The sequence below is a fragment of the Orbicella faveolata genome, unplaced genomic scaffold, assembly GCF_042242905.1.
Source record: "Orbicella faveolata isolate gen_17 unplaced genomic scaffold, um_ofav_v1 contig_36, whole genome shotgun sequence".
In the NCBI taxonomy this organism is placed as follows: domain Eukaryota; kingdom Metazoa; phylum Cnidaria; class Anthozoa; order Scleractinia; family Merulinidae; genus Orbicella; species Orbicella faveolata.
Window position 1 is genome coordinate 698,752 of NW_028301565.1, and position 20,791 is coordinate 719,542.

A 20,791-nucleotide genomic window follows, 5' to 3' on the forward strand; every position below is an offset into this window, starting at 1 on the left:
GTTATTTTTTGGTAACAAAAGCTGTTTAAACAACATGACAAGAGACTAGTTTTAACAACGAGACAAGGGCGAAATCTAAAAATATTAGATATTATAGAATCAGTTTATCAAAGTTATTTCCATGTTAATGTCTTCAACAAAGTCTTTGGATATTATTTAGGGCAGTGGAAGCTCAATGAATGCAAACCTCTTTGCAATATCCCTTAACCCTCAGACGTACAAGGGAGGGGGGGTGGTGGATGCCATCCCCCCAATAAGGTATTTTCAAAATTTTGAAAAGACCATTTACTCTAAGGGGCTGAAATTTTCATTAGCTGTTCATTTATCCCTCGCGGATATTTTGATATTACAATTGTGTGTCCATCATTTTTTATGTTTCCATAGCAACCACTAGTTTCATGTAGGTTTGGCCAAAAATCAACTTTTTCGACATAGTTCTGTATTTTTTCCAGTTTTCCTCATCAAATTCCAGAAATTCACCTATTTGTACATTTCATAAGCATTCTGGCTTGATTTTGTATCAATTTTCATTATTTCTTGACTTTTAAAGAAAAAAGTAAAATCCAAGATGGTGGATCCACGATGGCGGGGCAAATGACGTCATTTGGCATCATATGACGTCACAACCAACAAATATGGTATCATTTTGTAGAACAAGCTCAGGGCTATCTAATCAATGTATATTTATTTCGCTGTGCCTGAACAGAGCGCAAACCCAAGAGGGTCCCCTTATACCACAGTGGGGGTACTAGTTAGCATGTACTTCCGAGGGTTAAAGTAACAGTGCAAAACACCTAAATTCTATTTGTACAATTTAAATATGAGAATAAAGGGCCGTGATGTTTAAATTCTAAAACATTGATTAGTTAGATGAGAGTTTTTCTGGGCAAATCTCACTTTTTAGATTACCTTTGAAACCCTGCTCGATCATTACGGGTGGGTCACATACTTGATGTTGCAATTGATTATTGTCAACTCTTACTTCACACTCGGCATACAATCTCATCAATCCTGAGAGGTATTCTTTGCTGAAGTTGTTTTCCCTCATATATTAACTCTTGAGCTCACCCAAAGAATATCCATTTCATGCGAATCGAGTTAAAAAACATCTATAATTTTTTTTTACTTTGCTGCATCAGGTAGGCAAGTAAATCTTAATTAGCATAAAGATAAACATTGTGCATATAATTTTGAAAGCACGGGAACAAGAACCAAAGACCTTGATCAGCAGCAAATAATATCACTAAGTGATAATTAATAGTTTGTTGCTGTTATTATTATTATTATTATTATTTATTATATTGATTTATATTTATTGTTGTTATTATTTATTATTTACTACCACTGCGTAAGGGATTTCAATCTCTATTTATAGATGTGTACACTCCAATGATAAGAATGGCTTCAATGTTTTGCTCAATTGTAACTTTTTTGAAAGAAAAGCTCGACAATACCGCATGTTACCTTTGTTCTCATCTCATCCACTCACTTCCCAGCCATAGAGAGTACACAGGCATTAAAATCGTCAGATATGATTTCAGCGATCCACAGGCTAGAAAGGACCTCTGTGACAGAGGAATTGCCACAGTGCAGAGCCATGTGCGTTGTAACATAAATGAAGGCCACGACATGAAAAGTGCTAATGATATCCTATGGCGGGTTAAAGGGTGTCAGGCATCAATAATATTGTTAAGACTCAAGAGTCAGGCCAGACCTTGAAGCACACAATGTCTGCGATCCTGTCTCTAAAATTTTTTAGCTTCAAGTACGGAGGTTTGAAAGTGTAGAAGGCTTATCATATGAGCCCTGGTAAACGTTTTACACCTGCACATGACGAATGGATTTGGAAGACCTCAAGGGCCTACAGACTTATGCATAGAGCAGCCCTTAAATGTACTGCAAGAGAGACTGCTACTTTTATAGTCAGGAGTTTGACAAGTGTCAGCTCCAACAGCCTCAGTCTAGGCATAGTTAATAGAGGGAGATTATTCGAAAACTCAACGAAGTTCTTTGTTGTATGTTTTTGTTCTCTTTTTTGGCCTTGACCGTGCACAAAACACGATTGTTGTATACTACTGACCGAGTAACTGACCAACAGAAACGTTTTGGTTACGTAATTCATGCATAGTGTATGAGCGCAAAAAAAAAAAAAAAAAGATTTCGCACGGTCGTGGACCTTCCAACACAAATCTTGGCATCTTTGTTTGCTCCTTTGGGTTTTTTTGCCGGGCTTCATAACCATTCCCCTCTATTAACTATGGTCTAGGGCCTCGCAATCCATTGAAGAAGAGTCCCAAATTGTCAAAGCTACAAGAGTGTATTCCTCCCATCCTGAAGAGGGATTCACAAAAGCATAGCAGTCTTTTGCAGTCTGCAGAGACACATGGATGCGGGTAAACACCTAATGAAGTTAGAGAGAGAAACGGCTTAGACATCATCAAAATAAAATGGGTTGAAATCCCAAACGTCCTTTAGTGATCATGATCCACATGAGAAATCTCAAAGAGATGGGTCTGAAAACATCACGAAGAGGAACCCGCTTTTCTGAGAAAGTGAACATATATCCGTAAATGACGAGACGAGATGAGACTGTGCAAGACAGTAGTTGCAGGAAAATGTCTAGCAGAGATTAGTAGCTTGCTGCAGGCCAAATAGCCCAGTACTTCAGCATGTTGTCTGTAATGTACGGGAGTGGCCGACTAGCCATACACCAGCCTGATCTGAGTCCGTCTCAGGATGAAGCAGAAGAGATCTTGATCAGGCTTGCAGTACGAAGACAGTACTACTTGCCAGCTACTTTACCATCCACCATATAGAATATGCAATACAGTCTTGTGACCAGAAAAAACAAATCACTTATTTCACAGTGCCATGGAGCTACGGATATACACAGGGGGTCACTGAGCAGAAAAGAAAACGATAGCCAAGAGCCACTCAAGCTTCTCGAGTGCCTAGAAAAATTTAAAAATTTCAACTGGGCCAACCCTTGTTAAACCTAAGGCACTGTTGCCGTGTATGTTGTCATGCGTGCTCGGTTGGACCCCAGGTTTCAGATAATTTCAGCTACTAGCTCTTCTCGAGGCTCAATTTTTCCTCAGAATGGCAATTTTATTTCACACATCTTACTCGCAGACATACGATTATTTAAAATATTTTTTGCTAACATCTTTGAGGTATAACCTTTATCTGCGGTCAATTCAGTATAAGAACTTTCAGAAGAAAAACGCATTGTCATAAAAGCTAGCTAAAGCTCAACCTTACAGTTGAAGTATTATATACAAATTGTACGTGTTTCCCAAGATTTACTTCAATGCCTGGTGCAGAAAAATAAAGATTTCAAGGGTTTTTTGAACTTGGAATGAGGGCAAACAATAATTTCAGCCAAGAATACTTCTCAGGATTGATTAGTTTGTATGCTGAGTGTAAAGTAAGAGTTGACAACAATCAATTGCAAGATCAAGTATTTGACCAATGATGATTGAGCACGGTTTCAAGAGTAATCTAAATAGCAAGATATGCCGAGAAAAACTCTCATCTAATTAGTGTTTTAGAATTCAAACATCACGGCCGTTCATTTCCATATTTAGATTTTATGAATAGAATTTAGGTGCTTTGCGTTGTTATTTTTGGACGTACCAGCTAACTCGTACCCCCACCGTGGTGTAAGGGGGAAATGGATGGAGCCCCTCTGGGTTTTGTTCTGTTAACGCAACAGCGTACTAAACTTACATTGATTAGATAGCCCTGAGCTTGTTCTACAAAATGATACCGTATTCAATGGCTGTGATGTCATAATGTCAAATGACGTCATTTGCCCCGCCATCGTGGATCCACCATCTTGGATTTTACTTTTTTCTTTAAAAGTCAAGAAATAATGAAAATTGATACAAAATCAAGCCAGAATGCTTATGAAATGTACAAATAGGAGAATTTCTGGAATTTGATGAAGAAAACTGGAAAAATACAGAACTATGTCAAAAAAAGTTGATTTTTGGCCAAACCTACATGAAACTAGTGGTTGCTATGGAAACATAAAAAATGATGGACACACAATTGTAATATCAAAATATCCGCGAGGGATGAATGAACAGCTAATGAAAATTTCAGCCCCTTAGAGTAAATGGTCTTTTCAAAATTTTGAAAATACTTTATTGGGGGGATGGCATCCACCACCCCCCCCCCCTCCCTTGTACGTCTGAGGGTTAAGGGATATTGCAAAGAGGTTTGCATTCATTGAGCTTCCACTGCCCTAAATAATATCCAAAGACTTTGTTGATGACATTAACATGGAAATAACTTTGATAAACTGATTCTATAATATCTAATATTTTTAGATTTCGCCCTTGTCTCGTTGTTAAAACTAGCCTCTTGTCGTGCTGTTTGAACAGCTTTTGTTACCAAAAAATAACAGATGCCAAAAATTTTATTCTTGATTTCATTAGGCCAAGTGTGACTCTAAACTGTGATGAAATTAGTTTTGATTTAGAAAGTTGGATTTTAGCAATATTTGAGTCAGAATTTGAGCTAATTTTCCTTATAGCTAAATGTTGTGTGACATGGGTAGGAAATGACATTCCTTGATAGGCACCTGTCACTTCAAATGACTTGAAATTCCTGGTGTGAACTAAGATAGGTCGAATCTCTATTTGTGTGAAATACCAATAAAATTTAATGTATTCTGTAAGCAGGAGCGGTGTTTGAATTTGATGCTTGTTTTAGTGACATTTTTGGGATTTTGGGCAAAAAACAAGGGGGGTGGTCTAACTCCTAAGCGAAAAATCACAAAGCCGGCCCACTTTGTCTTTTAGAGTTGTTGGGTAGTACCTTCAATCTAGCAAAGTTTCATCCAAAAAGGAGAGATGGCATGTATCACCCCTGCCTGGTCCTCTGGCAAACTGGGTCTTAAGTTGTTCGTGGTTTTGACATCGTTTGTAGTACCTGTATCAAGGTCTGGCCATGACGCGGCCGAATTTTTGCCCTGGCCTTGACATACGCCACCAGCAGATCTGCATCTCCTTCAGCATGGATAGTTGTACTCCGGATAGTTCCAGCCGCTCTCCGAGTAGGTTGATAAACTTCTGCTTGTTTTCCTTATTTGAAAGGAAGTCCCCTTTTTTAATTTTGCAAGCATAACACCATCAAAATTTACAGTTGGCCCGTATGCACCCGTCCCTCTCCGGTGAGTACGGTCCTTCGTTGATGGTGTAATATGATAGCGCCTTGCTTGTTCGCTTATGGTGGGAGATATTTTTCTTTTTTCAACATTTGGCTGTCCTTGTGTGTGTGTGTTTTTTTCACAGTATCAGTAATTAAATTAAGAGTCAGAACCTTGAAAATTAAGATGAAACTTTCTTTTCAATTCTCTCACCTGTCTAACTTTGCTGCCTTTTTATCAAATAGATGTTTATTTCCTGTGACGATCATTCCCAAAGTTTGTGAACAATAAAAATGCGTTTGGTTAGAATGGTTAGTGCGTCACAACTAAAAACTTGATAGAATACAGAGACTTGTAATGAGGAAATTGAATTTCTTCAAGCCTTGGCATCAATGAAGGCCGATCAATATTTTTGAGTAGTCAGCTTATTAGCAGTGTTGATCATTCAGAGTGATTATATTTTTCATGGTGAACGGCATCTACTCTCCTAGGACACTAGTCTATCTCGCTAGAATGTAAATTATAATGACAACAACAACGTTATTGGTATTCCCATATATATATGGATGGGATTACCTTAAATAACAATATATTAAATATATTAAAAGAAAGAAATTAAAGATAACAATACCACCAATCACATTGAATCAAATAGGATTACAAGTTTCTCGTATATGCAATGCTTCATATACAAAATAACCTAGTTTCTTACAAATAAACGAGTCAACATTATTAAATAGGAATAGAGTTTTATCAGTATTGTTCAAAAGATCGAATGATGGGTATTTTAGTACAATGTTATTTGTTATTTGTTGTCTAATAGTCTTATAACGATCACAATGAAATAGAAATGGTTTTCGTCCTCAATTTGGTTAGAGCGACAGTATTGACAAATCCTAAGAGATTCAGGTAATTTAGGGATACAGTGTCGTCCAGTTTCGATTCTAAGTCTGTGGTTGCCTGATCGTAGTTTAGCTACAGCTTGTCTATGCTTTAGGTTCTTTACTTGTTCTAAATAATCAGATTTGCTTACATCTGTTTTAAATATAGAGTAGAAACTTAACTTTTTATTGGTGTGGATTAACTCTAGTTGGTGTCTTTTTAAATTGTTTGAGATGTGATATTTTATTTTTTGTAATAACAATAATAACAATAGCTTAAAACTATCAGTGTTGCTAGCTAATTTTTGTAATGAAGAAAGGAAAGGTTATTGAATATTGCGGTCCAATTCTAAATTTAGTTTAATTTTGACGTGCGGTCATCTTTGATTCGTGGGAATATCAATATTTGTGCCAAAACAAGGCCTTTGTACTGTATCTGACCTTTTAGAACATTTTGGCGACAGAATAGCGTTACAAGCGTGATGCTACTATTTCGGTGATGTCACTCCTCCGCAGAGGCCTCTTTCGTGCTGCCTTGACCGTGTACACTGGAAGTTTGGAGGCTGGGAAGAGGGAGTAATGGAACGCTCTTCCCATCCTCCCCCTCGCGCCTTCCCACTCCTAAGAGAGGTGACGTCGCAAGTTGCCTGATACCTACTTTAATTAAACAGCAATTTGCCAAAAGCGATTTATCTGATAACATCCCTTCTTAGCGTAACCCTTTTAACGATGACTAAAAACTAAAGCTTCTCTTGCGAAGGTCGGTTAACGATAGGCCTTGCTGTTGATAGACCCTCTCGTAATAATAGCGAGCATTTTAGTTTAGATATTGAAGACTGATGCCGTGTTTTCACGAGAGAGGTTTACTAAGGTTACTTCTTACCGAGGTTTCGTAACTAAACCGCAATTATTAGAGAAGCTGTTTACACGAAACTAATTAACTAAAGTAGGCCGCATACAACGGACGGTTTGAGGTTTTCTCGGAAAGTAAGTGCTGCAATGTTGCTCAGAAACTGTTGGAAAATTATAAAATTTGACTTTACTCCAATGCCGAAAGCAGATCGTTGATAATTTGCTTGCGGTGATGTAGAGCCAAACTCTCCTTAAATGTAAAGCTTTGTAGATGAATAGTGAGAAGAAAATTTTGATATCTCGCTGAGCCTCTTTCCGCAAAAAACTTGAAACGGTATCTGCCACGGAGCCCGGGCTACGTTAATGTTTACCGGTACCTCTTCTTATTCGGGGCCGCTTTGAATTCTAACATTTGCTCCTTTTCTCCATAGACTTCCATTATGATTTTTTTCCTCTCTATTTGTGGTAGGTCTACTTCTAGTTGCGCCTGCCTGTACACTGCTACAGAAAAGAAACGCTTACGGCACTTGACGATGAACGGGAAACAGCAGTCCGAGTTTCTTTGCCTAAAAATTAGTTTATTTAGCTTTTTTTGCCCGTTGACTTGAAACCTACTTATATCAGGAGGAATCTTTGTCTATTTTTCTCTTCTTTACGCGCTGAACGCGTGAACACTTGCCGCCAAGATGTCGCGACAACGTTGATTTTCCTCGGTTACCGTTGGTTACTGAGCTAAACCATGCCTGATGAGGCGTTCAACCGTCGACAAACCTAGTTGGGCTACCTTTAATTTTGCCTCCATTTACCGAGGTTTGCTATTGTGTTTACACGATTAAAAATTTCACTGCAGTAAAGTGAAATTAATGGTACTGGTACTGGTACTGGTACTGGTACTGGTAACAGTAACGGTAACGGTGACGGTAACGATAACGGTAACGGTAACGGTAACGGTAATGGTAATAGTAGCAGTTGACACTCCTCTGGTGGGGCTTTTAAGTGACAATACAAGAGAGCTAAACTAATTAAGTTAAAAGAAGTGGTTTACAACTCAATTAAAAGCCAAAAAGAAGAAAAAAAAAAAATAATAAACTTTATTGGGAATGAAGAAAAAAAAAAAGAAAAATTAAAACAAAAACAAAAAAAAGAGGAAATAGAAGACACTAATTCGAGAGTACCCATGCGAGGCGATTCCCAGAATTATATGTATGTATATAATATAAGCTATTTACAAGGCACTTAATATTAAAAATGGTAATAAAACGCTATTTACAATAATAGTAAGACTGTAAGAAAAATATAAGAAAAAAATAGTTTCTATGGCAGAGAGGTTTAACTGGTTATGATGTTGCTTTGTGATGTTTAACACAATGAAATTGACCGGACTGGTTGATTTCAGTAATATAAACGAGGATGAATCTAATGTGCTCAAACAATCTTTGATCACTGCTAATTTTATTTAGGTCAATATCTTTGACTTTTTAGACTCTTCTATTTCCTTTCTGACGGCTTCGTCGCCTTCCGCTATGTCAACTGTATTGTCTTAAGCGGCCAGAGAACAAATTCGGTCTGTTTTTCGGTACTGAGAGACCGACACTTTCCCTATTGTATATTATTTGCAATTGGTCTTGAGATTTAAAGGCACACACTTTCGGATCGTTTTGATAGAACCTTTAAACAATTAGTTTTTTTGGTTTGAAAGCCACTTCGCCGTTAATAAGACCGGCTCAAAAAGCCCGGTGTAAAGTTTGAATGGGAAATTGTAGTAAAGGTTAGCCTTAGGGTAGACGTGCACTATTTCCTTTCACGCAAAAAAGGAAAGGAAATGGTGAATAGCATACAAAATAAATATATTTTTATTTCAAAGACTGTTTATGTTCCTTTTCAGCTGTTTGTTGACATTGATCGCTGTAATCTTCCTGTTTTCATGCTAAGGGCAAAATGTGTGAAAATACCTGAAAAAGGAAGTAATCTAAATTCATTTCCATACGTTTTCGTAGTACTATCTCCGTCTGAAACATCGTCCATCGGTCACAGCGTGAAAAGGGCACTTTAAAAACAGAAACCCTGTTACCAGGAGACGACACTCGACACACGACATAACAGGATTAAACAATGAAGTTTATGCTCTCATGATCATTCCACCAATAGCATCAGAGTGTATACAATACGATATCCTTTATGACATTCGTATAACCTGAGTGCAGACTTCATAACATGCAGAGTGAGAAAAAACGTAACACCTTCGAATACGATTTAACCATGAATATTGACTGAAGGCCTGACTACGTCAACAAAATACACAGAAGAAATCCTTTAATTTGAGCCAAAACACGTTTCATCCAGCTTTTTACAGAACACCTGGAAGCTAGCTTAACGCGGTAGCTATAAAATCGACGAAGATAGGAATTAGGTAAGAGATTATGCAAAGGGACATTTTAGAATTAGGCTTTTAATAGTACTGGGGAAGAACAAGTTTGTGAATCGCTCCCTGTCACAGAAAGAAATTTCTAAGGCTGTTCCTTCAAAGATTTCCTTTGCAGTCAAATTCTTCATAATGAATTCTGTTCAATTTATAATCATGAATGTTAAATTCCAAATCCGCTTCGTTAAAGATATGACTTACAAGGTGGAATTAAAGAAGCAGAACTAAACTTCTTTGAAACGATAAAAATGAAGACTTTCGTTACCGTGATCGAGTGGTTCCATTTTTACTTAAAACTAAAAAAAATTCGCACAAACCTGTATTCGTATACCTGCAGGTGTTAACAGCCCCCTATTTGAAACAATGCTGGATAATTTATAACATGAACGCTATATCTGAAAGGCAGACAAGGATTAAGAATTATAATGCGCGCACAGGCTTACACTCTAACCGTGAAACGAAATATTTCATCGGAAAACGTTTACTGAATTTTCATTCGAATAAAGCTAAACAACTTTGCTTCTTTACATTAGGTATTAAAGACAAATTTGGCCGCTAAATTTTGCCTTTGCTTTCTGTCCTGGATGGGCTTTCTGTCACAACGTTTTCTGTTTGGTCTGCTTATTACTATTTAGCATTGCAGGGGATTTTAACAGCGAAGCACGAAGCTCTTATTGCTGTATACTTCTGGCATGAGAGACAATGTTCAATGATGACGTGTGAAACAATATGCTCTGTATAAATTAATCGAAATGCAGATAATAAATGGTCTTTCAGGCCCGTACGCTTTTTTTTTTCCGGTAGGTTCTTTCTCTGGTGAAGTCCGAACATTAATTAATTAATGCTGTTAACCTTTTTTTATTCGGGTAGGTTCTTTCTCTGCTGAAGTCCGAACATTAACTTATTGATTCTGTTTTCGGGTAGGTTCTATTCAATACACCGATTCCAGAAAAAAAACCGGAAGTTGCACGCAAGCGAGGCTTAAGAGGCCCTGCGCCTAAGAAACGACCGATGATTTCCGGCTAAAAAATAAAATTGGCCGATTTTTATCTCCCAAGTAGAGGTTACCGAATACTATTTAAAAATGAATTTCTTTTGTTTCAGTTTCGCTTTAAACCAGAAATATCGAGCCGCAAACTTTTTCTGTCTGATACCAGCAAAATCCGGCCGAAAATAAGCCCCCACAAAAAACTGTTCAGAAATTACTCTCGCAACGCAAAATAATGAGAAAACTACACAGTGTTGAAGAAAAGGGCCTTTTAATGGAAACGGCCGTGGATAGGGTGGTAACAAAAGAAATTCATTTTTAAATAGTATTCGGTAACCTCTGCTTGGGAGATAAAAATCAGCCGATTTTATTTTTTAGCCGGAAATCATCGGTCGTTTCTTAGGCGCAGGGCCTCTTAATAGCCCTCGAGCTTTCAAAATGGCGGACGAAATGCTGGGGAAGAACGAAAAAATTCGAATGTATGTAGGTTAGAGCCACTTGTCTGGAGCAAATGTGGTAAAGAAAAGGAAAAGAGTTGGACACAAGTGTTGTGCGGCTGCAAACTCTAATAATCGAAGCAAAAACCGACCTGATTTATCATTTCCACGACTGAGTTTCCTTCGGACAAGCTAGCCAGATAAACAAAGAAGAAAAAAGTGGGAAATACTTATGTAAAGGGGAGATGTCTATTTTACCTCGGTAGGAAATAATTGTTGTTTTTCCGAGCACTTCTTGCCAAGTGATTTTAAACTGAGTACACTTTTTGAAACTGGGAGCCGTACCCTCGGCTTTCCCTTGGGCAAAAGTTGATGAGGAATCTCTGTGTAGAGCGAAATATGTGATGCATCTGAGTCTGGCATATGAATACCCATCAGCTTCAATCAACTTAGGAATTAATCAGTTTTCATGCCTCTGAGGTAAACAAAAAAGTTTCCCAAAAACAATGTTGAATGTGGAAGGACAGTGATTTAAATACAGCCATTGATGAATTTTGAATATTTTTTACTCGCTTAATATTTCAGCAAGATCTGGCTTTTAGGTTTAATGTTTCAGAACTAGTAGTGTCAGATAAATTATTGCATGGGCCAATTTCCTGTACTTGATGTTGGGGAGCCAGTCCATTAATTATTTACCTGAAGTTTTCCTAGGCTGAATTTGAAAACATAAGGTGCAGAATAGACTGCAGAGAGATAAAAGGTCAGACACCCAAGACCTGGACATCCAAAAGTGAACTTTACTCTGAGTAAGTCTGACAACACATTTTAAGGCCTAGTAGGAATTTTCCTTAATGTCGTAGGTTTGATAGACACCTTGTACTGGCAAGCAGGAAGGTTATAATCTTCATCCATTCTATGCATGCAACCAAGTAAATCAGAACTGACTATAATTTTAATACCAATTTTCTAAGGAAGACTGTTTTCCAACCATGAACCAGAACTGCAAATGTAAGAATACAAGCTGAAATGGCTATTAGGAGAATAAATGGATGGCATGTATTTGATGGTGTAACTCCACTAAGGTTGTGTAGAGTTGTTAATCAACCCTGGATAGTGAGCTATTTGCTTGTAAACTGGCAGAAAAAAGTTATCTGATGTTTATTTGTCATTTGGTAGTAGCTTTAAACAGAGTACATGATATTGTTCATCAGTGGTAATTAAATATTTGGTGATTTCCACCGTACTGAAATTGTGCATTATGTGGCTTCATGTTCTATTTTCTGGCACAGGGTGTAACATAGAAGGACGCATGGTAGAGCTGGTGTATAATTTTGCTAACAACATGAAAGTGCGATTAAATTTGACCTCATTGAGAATTTCCTACATTGTATGATCTTATAGATTCCCAACTGTTTTGAACTATTTTGAAATATTTATTCAAATATTCATCACCAGAGAAAAACTGGAAGTAGCTGAATTCTCTCATATTAGATGCTGGACAAACTTTTTGGACCTTTGATATACATTATTTATTCTGGCTTAAGCAGTAATCACATCGTGTAAGTCCATCTCTAAGCATTAGGTAAGCCAATTCATATATAATATATTTATCATAAATTGTTCAATATTCTTTAGCATCTCCTTCCACCATTCTATGTCCAAGGCATTTTGCTCATTAAAAATTCGCAGTTACTTTCAATTTATAGCCAGGACATTCCAAAGTCTGTTCACAACAAAGAGTAGTTGTTGTACATTGTACATCATAAACTGAAGTTCATATGACTCTTGTTTACTTTTAAACCAGTGTCAAACATTTTGCATATTGATTTTATAAGGCAATCTTTCAGGGTCTCACTATCCATAACAATGACATTCCTAGCTTAAATTATTTCATGGAGATTGCCCTTACTTGGGTCTGTAACCTCAGTCCAGCTGGGAGACCCTGGGGAGGTCCCCAAAATTTCCCTTTTCTCTTGAACAAAAAAAAAGCATTTTGTTACTTGTACCTTCGTCGATCCCTGTTGATGCATTATTTCAGTGTACTTGTTCATTACTAGTTGCTAGTTTTCTAGGCCATCTTTCATGGCATGTGACTGATAGTCTTTGTTACACTGTAGTACACGTCACTGATAATTTTATTGGTGATTTGACTGATGAATCAGCTTTGTGATTGCGTCCTACCCTGTAACGCAATGATGCTGTCACTGTACCGAACCCTTGCTTATACCATTCTTGGCGAGTAGATCGTGGTCTTGTTTGATACTCTGATTAGCATCTTTGAACTTTTAAAAGGATTTCCCTTTATTCTCTAACACCAATTGTTAATTTATGAAGAGAGACTGGATGTTCTCTAACTTGAGAAGACTGAAGTCGTCAGTGAAAAATGAATCAGCCGTAGGAAATGTTTTAAAGTGTTTTGTTGCAATATTCCCGATATCCCGCACATTTTTTGAATTTACTTCCGTATGTTCTTTCGAGCTCTTGCTGTAGCTTTAGTAAAGCATTCTTCGGGTCAGGGTCGAAAACTTTTACGATTTTCATTTCATTCAGATTCTTTTTCCTAAACCGACCATGAACAAAGTTCTTTTAGGCAATAAAAATGGTGAGAACAGGTTGTTTTTGCGCATATTGGAGATCGAGACAATCGAAGGATGGAAAACATACCCGTCTAAAAGTTCCTTTATTTTGCCCCTTTGATTTATTCGGCGACTTTTAAGCCAGAATTTAGATTGGCTGAGTGTCAATTTTTCAATGTTCTTCGCTCACACTGACGCCGGGAATATCATCAGAAGAGAGATTGGCCTTTCTTCTTCGTTCGCCATGTTGCTTTAATTACCGCGAGGGCTATTAAACCTCGTTTCGGTGCAACTTCCGGTTTTTTTCTGGAATCGGTGTATTGTGGTGAGGATGTGCGGCCCACTTCCCAAAACCGTAACCCTATTTATGACGAAAATCTGCGATTTTTGCTACCCTATTTATGACCTGGCCGAAAATTCGATACCCTATTTATGACCGTTGCGGCTGGCAGAGTTGCCCTAAACAAGTTATGAAGAGCTTTTTCTGACGGTCTTATTGATAATGATGAAAAAGTAGCTTCTTCCAAGAAACATCCCCAATTCAAAACTAGAGCGCTAAAACCATAGCCTATTCAAGACCAAAATTGCCAAAATCGATACCCTATTTATGACCAAAACGACTGAAAAACCCTACCCTTTGGGGCCGCACATACCCATATAGCCCATATAAGGGAGTACCCCGGGCCAAGCCTACAGGTAACCAAAACCTAAGAAAAAAAAAACGTTATTGCTTAGTAAGTAGAGCTCTGTGAAGTAGTTACGTGACAGAACTTTGCTTTTATTTCAGAACCTCGCCGATACATCACTAAAACTCACTGCTGCTTATATGACGTCCCATATCTCTCTGAGATTCCTGTCTGTCGTGATTTTCCTCCACTTTGTGTCCCGGATCCCACAAAGTGACGCTACCGGCCAATGCAAGTCGCAAGTGTCAATTTTCAGGAAAGCTCTTAGAGGTCACATGATTGACAAGTTCCATGTGAACAGGCCGGATGTTTGCATCAAAAGATGCCAGATTGAGCGAAGATGTCAAAGCATCAACTACGTGATGGAAGAAAATATCTGCGAGCTTAATAACCGAAGCAAGGAAGTAAGACCTGAAGATTATGTGACAGACCCAGGAAGGATTTACATGACCGTTCCATTTAATAAAGGTAAGTGTTCGTTTGATTATCTTTATCAATTACTGTACTGGAGTTTTGTTTTTAAGTTAATTATTGATTGGCTCGAGAGGAGGCGGTGGCGTGGCAAAGCGGTTTGGGGCGCTGGATTTGAAATCTGGAAGTCCCTGGTTCAAATCCTTCACCCCACCGCTTTCTAGATTTGCTCTCGGTAGTCCAGACATCAACTCCTCGACCGCAGCGACCTCGCCAACTGTTCAGCCTCCTCCCAGTTGGGATTCTTAATAGTTTGTGTTCTATTTGCAAGAATTGTTTATTTAGTTACAGTGTCACCAAATAGCAAAACTGCTAAATGCATTTGGCACTTAAATAAAGTTATTGGTTTATTTTATTTATTTAGTTTGGTGGCCTGTCACAAGGGAGTCTACTCACACTGTGCCTAGTAGCTCAGTTTTTCCTTTTCTTCCTTAATATCAGTTTTCTGCGTTTTCAGGAGCTGGTGCGTCTTTGAGAAGACATTTATTTAGAAGTTATCTATACCCTAAACAGCGTAAATAGTATATAACCTTGTATATTGAGCTTCGTAAAGCTGAAGTAGCAATGGTATGTAGAACCAGCATCAGTAACAGCAGCAGGAGTAGTAGTACCAGCAGCTATCTGTAAAATATGTCTTGCTGGAAAGAAAACCCAAAGGAAGGGTTCCATGTACTACGGTAGCGGTATCCATCGATGAATCTGAGGGTTACCAGTATGTAACCTTGTACGTTAGACCATGCATGTAAAGGTGAAGTATCAGTACATGTAGTTCTAGCAAGAGTGGCAGCAGGAACAGTAGCTGTAACTGAATTAGTCTTTATTAAAGAAAGCAGAATAACGAAATCTTCAACTTCCCTTAAGAAACGCTAGCGTGCATTTGATTTACTGGTATAACTCGTGTGCGTTTAACGTTTTCGTTATTTTGACTCTCAGTACCTCTCGGGTCCACCCCTGAGGTACCAGCTATGTCGTGTTTGGAAATCAAGGCGAGTGAAGGAGAAGAAGCAGTCAACGGTTATTACTGGTTGGACCGTCATAACACTGGTAAAGCCATTCAGACATATTGCCATATTGAGAAAGGTTAGTGGAGCGCCTCAGTGGGTTACTGATGTTTGCGATTTGCGGCTGATATTTTGGCGTTCTCTTTTCACTGCTAACAGCCACAGTTTTGATCCTTTTCGGTACGCAAGACATGAGAAATATTTCCATTACAAGAGGTTTAAACTTGACATCCACTCTTATAGACACGTTTCTTGTCTGAGGATGGCAATGGCTATTTGATACTTTGATACATAGTAATAGAGCATTAATGACACAACCTCATACAAGTATTCTACGACGTAGAACTGTTTTCAATTATGTCGATAAACCAAAACGAAACTAATTACGCTAGCCAAGCACAAAGACGGTTAACCGTATTCAAGCCCTGTAAGATCCTAATCTTTTATATATGGAATAGTTTATGGCTAGTTTATGACCACTTTTATTTCATTAATTCAAGCCATGATCCGTGAAATATGGGGAAAACCATTTTGCACTATATACTGTGTACTGTGTACTGTGTACTCGTAAAACAGCGAAAACGTAATAAGCAGAAGTAGAAAAAAAAAAAACAGTTTGTATTGTAGGAGTTTTTACCTCTACCATTAAGTTTAAATTATTATTTTTGCAGACTCCCTTTTTCACTGGACGCTCAGTAGCACGGATAACCTGTTAAAGTAAGAATGTTGTTTTCATTCTTTCTAAGTTTTTGTGATGAAATGAAAAGTCTCTTTGTTAAAACTTTGGTATGTACAAAGGTTTTTTTTAGACATGTAGGCCAACACTGAATTGTTTTCTCTGTCGCTCAACTCTGCTAATGGGCAACCGTCAGTCTCGAGAGACTATGGTTTGTTGTTGGATCATACTCTCTTTGTCAGCCAGGACATGGTGGTAGCTGCCTTGCCAATGCGTTGGTTTCGCTCCGAATCTAAGGAGAGAGTGTCTGAGATGGTGGAGCATAGGTATGCAAAGTCGTGAACGACTTGCAGTTCATGATCGGAGATTGTAATGTCGGATGGGGAATCCACATCCTGTCCCATAACTTTTGTTTTTTTTCTGACTGATGGTAAGTCCAAAGTCTCGGCAGGTCTCACTGAAGCAGTTCCTGAGTTGTTGGGTGCCTTCAGCTGAGTGGGCGGTAGCTGCCGCGTCATCGGCAAAGAGGAAATCGCCCAGACATTTTGGCTGGACTTTGGAATTTGCCTCCCGTCTGACCTGGTGCGGAAGTAGATGCCTTCTGTTGCAGATCCGAAAGCATGCTTCTGGACAATGGTAAAAAAGATTTCGAACAGAGTCGGTGCCAGGACGCAACCTTGCTTCACGCCGCTTAGGATGTCAAAAGGGTAAGGTGTCCAGCCGTCAAAGGCCACGGCGCGCTTCATGTCCTCATGGATGGATCTAATGATGCTGAAGAACCTGGGCAGGCATCCGATCTTGGGGAGGAGTTTGCAGCATTTTAGAACTTCTGCAGGAATACAGTCCTTTCCAGGTACTTTTCCAGAGGCAAGCGAGTTCAGGGCCTTGTTGAGTTCCTCAAGGGTTGGTTCTCTGTCAATCTCCTCCAACATAGGCAAGCACTCAGTTGCATCCAGTGCTTCTTTAGCAAACACGTTTTCTCTGGAGTTGCCTCTCATGCAGCAAATCCCCCTCTCCACGTTACTTAAATGGTCCAGTGGAGAAGCAGAAGCCAATACGTTTGGTTCCAGCCCCATCGCAGGAGTTACCAGGACGTGCCTGTCTATAGCTTCGACTCCAGATTTTTCCTCGAGGTTGACTCCTGAAGCCTTTTTTCCATGTCTGGATATGGTCGTAAGACAGAGGAGGTTTAAAATAAGAGTTTTCCTTCTCCTAGATGGACTGCCTTCCCAGTCTGACGAGCTCCATCTACCCAAAGCAACTGATTTTAAGGCGCCAGAGACCCGCCTTCAAAACTTCTCCTGCCAGGCCATATGAGAGCACTTTCTAGGGAGTGGAAGCTTGTCCCCACTACCACCCTTCTGCTATTTTAATGATTAATTCTGACTGGCGTAATGGCTCAGTAATGACTAACTCATTTCGTCCGTGAAAAAGCGAATCTTCAGTTAGGAACGAGAATACTATGCACACAGTTTTATTGTTTCCAAAGTTTCAGGTTATATTTCTTCTTGTGTAACCCGATAGAGATTTCCATTTTTATTTCAATTCAGTCATGCTACCTACGAGTTACATTCAGATCTGAAGTGAAAAATATTTTTCTTGTTCATAGTTTACACGGAGCTGCAAAGTTTGTGGTAAAAAATAGTAAAACAGTTCTGTACTTGGATGGAACTCAAGGGACATATGCTGAGACATCAGCCATTCCATTTCAACAAACTGACCTTACCATTGCAGTGTGGATCAAACTGGTGTCACCATTAACAAAGAGACAAGAAATTTATGCTGACTGGTCAAACCCTTGGCAGTTTCGATTTGGCATTTTGTTAGATGGTAGACTGTATTTCCAGGGAAGACGGAACGTTCAAGGGTCCAGTGATATGATAGTTGTTAGCACAGGATCCAGGTAAATACGCCATTTTTCTTAGGGTCAATGACAAGAACAACTAGCTTTATTTAGGTGACCATAAATTCTAACAGTATTGCAAAAGCATGTAACGTAACAAAGCCGGATAAAAATACTAATGTAGTACTAATAAATCAAGTTAAATCAGTCTGGTTTTTATAATAGAATATGATTGTACTTTCTCAGACTAGTGATCTTGAAAATACCAATTCTTTGGTAGTTACTGCTGAAGAAAATTGGCTGATATTTGCTGGATTTTTTTATTTTCGTGTTAAAACCGTCTCTAGGAATTGAGCGTTTAGGACAGCAGAAAAGTAAGTGAACTTTGTCTTTAATTTGACTGGATCTACAGGTACAACAGAGTCTATCAACCCCTGGGATTTTATCATATGCACTATAGTTTCAGTTATCGGTTGGTGATTACCTATTCGAAGTTTTATTCATTCTTTTGTTTAGTTTGCCTGTTAAGTCTAAATAATATGATGTATCGTCGTTCGTTTGAGCGTCATAAAATTCTTTTTTCATGAAGTGCCAGGTATGTTGTCAATACACGATTTACTTTTTTTGCATCAGTCAGGAGGGTAGGGTCAAAGTCTGGCACATGACAGAGTTTGGACATCCTCATAACACTAGAGTGTAAACTACTCTTGCCAGAGAAATTAAGATCTGCCGAGATGAAAATATATTGTTTAATAGTGGAGTCATTGCCCTTACTTTGAAGATACAAGGTATAATTTATTATTTAAAGCTGCGAAACGCGTAGCCAGTGAATAAATAAACTAACACCCGCTCTTGCATTAGTTTAACGAGCCAGATATGCTGCCCTAATTGCTTGCTCTAAATGTCGTTTACAGAAAAGTACATGGGCGAGTCTGCGAACTGTCTCAACACTTGAAATCAGGTTTTTAATATGCGTGTACACCAAATATATTTCGCTGTTACAAGATTTCAGGTCAGGATTTCAGAGATCAACGCGTGAAAAATTTTACTTGCAATGAAGAAGATATTTTTAGGCGGGCAATAAGGAGAATCGATTGTTTGCAAACAAACAAAAAACCCTCCTTCCTTCGTTAATCTGCTTTGTGCTTGTTTATAAAGGCTTGATGGACCAAGCAAAACTTGAAAACCTTTACAAAAAGGTGTACACGTCAATTTAAATCACTTCATTTACACATCAACGGCCTAAAAATTTGCAACTTCATACAAGCTTCATCACGCCCTTTCCATTTCTAGCATCTAGCACGAGGTCTACTTTGATGGTTGACAAGACCACGTGACAGGCTATCTGATTTAGTTACGTTGTTGACTTCTCTTATTTCTTGTAGCGTCATCGCGGACACAGATGTATGGCGTCACGTGGCAATGACTTGGGGACGTGCGGATCGTAAAGTGAGACTCTACATAAATGGAGATGTGAAACTGGATCGAATTATCCCTGACAATCCAGTGCTTGACTTCAAGAATTCAGGTCATTCAGTCTATGACATCGGCTTGAAGAGGGACAGTGGCACTACAACTCACGCATACTTCAGTGATCTTATAATCTTTACCAATGAACTATCGGGAACTGATCTGAAAAACGAGTTGTTTTTTAATCATCCACTTCGTAGTTTTACCTAAATTACACATTAAGGCTGTCTTTACAATAGTTTTGTAGATAACTCTATTTTTAGAACATATCGGTTCAGAACGACGATTTAAGATTTATTCTAGGTTGTTGTGGCGTAAGGTGAGGTAAGATGGCATGAATTGTTTAAATTTTTCAGAACTCCTGTTTAGTTCTGTAACGAGGAAAACAAACAGTAGATATGCTCAGTTTTCAAATAATCATCAAAGGTTACTTTATTCTTTAGAGGTACAGTGGAACCTCGTTAACCAGGTCACCAACGGGCCACAAAAATCTGGCCGTATTAAGGGTTCTTAAAAAAGAGGATGACTGACTGAGCTTTTATTCGGGCCAGAGCAAAGTGGCTGTAATATCGAGGTGACTGTATTAAAGGGGTGGCCGTAAGGCGGGTTCCACTGTATAATGGTATTAGGATGTAATTAGAGTTTTGTAATCAACGCCTGATGTTTTCATTTTGTATAAATAAAGTTATCTATTGTATTCTACTTTATTCCATTCTATTCTATTCTATAAATGTTAAGCAATATACGTTATTCTATTAAGATCCTAATATCTGGAATTCTCTACCAGTATCTATCACTGGGTCTACGAGCTTTAAGAGCTTAAAAAAATCAATTTTTAATAAAATAATGCTGAATAAGTCATGCCGCGCGCACAACACTTACAACTTATACTATATTAACAATAATAACAACAATAATAATTCTTGTACCGGGAAATTCTTCCTTTCTAGTTTTCCCTCGACTTCTGGTGAGGCCTATTACGCGATAACGCACTGTAAAATATTGGCCAAGACTTGAAGAGCTTTTTCAAAAGCTTTGCCATTGCAATGTCACGACAAGTTTACAGTCCACAGGTTTCGCCGTGTGTTAATTTTCATTGTTGTAGAAGACTCTGTCGACCAAACTACCTGTTAGCTCTGGCGTTCCACAAGGGAGCATCCTTGGTCTATTACTCTTTAACATCTATGTTAATGACTCCCTTCTGCGCCAGAAAATTGTTCATCGCAGTGTTACGTCGACGATACCAAACTACTCATGTCATTTCAACTCCACGATCAGCACGAAGCGATAGCAAAAATGAATAAGGACTTGTTATGTATTCGGAATTGGTGCT

General features: G+C 38.5%; 1 protein-coding gene across 1 annotated transcript; it reads left to right on the forward strand.

Moving 5' to 3' along the window:
• The first annotated feature begins 14,080 nt into the window (after positions 1 to 14,080).
• Positions 14,081 to 20,319, forward strand: LOC110040509 (uncharacterized). Its single transcript, XM_020745749.2, has 5 exons — positions 14,081 to 14,465; positions 15,402 to 15,548; positions 16,141 to 16,186; positions 17,755 to 18,048; positions 19,374 to 20,319. The coding sequence occupies exons 1-5, from the start codon at positions 14,138 to 14,140 to the stop codon at positions 19,666 to 19,668; spliced, it is 1,110 nt and encodes a 369-aa protein (XP_020601408.2). The 5' UTR covers positions 14,081 to 14,137; the 3' UTR covers positions 19,669 to 20,319.
• The last annotated feature ends 472 nt before the right edge of the window (positions 20,320 to 20,791 follow it).

Excerpts from the sequence above, each read along its gene's own strand:
- LOC110040509 (XM_020745749.2), top strand. The coding sequence starts at position 14,138 with ATGACGTCCCATATCTCTCTGAGATTCCTGTCTGTCGTGATTTTCCTC. Across the intron at positions 15,549-16,140 it reads ATATTGCCATATTGAGAAAG|ACTCCCTTTTTCACTGGACG; the intron begins GTTAGTGGAGCG and ends TTATTTTTGCAG. Across the intron at positions 18,049-19,373 it reads GTTGTTAGCACAGGATCCAG|CGTCATCGCGGACACAGATG; the intron begins GTAAATACGCCA and ends TATTTCTTGTAG.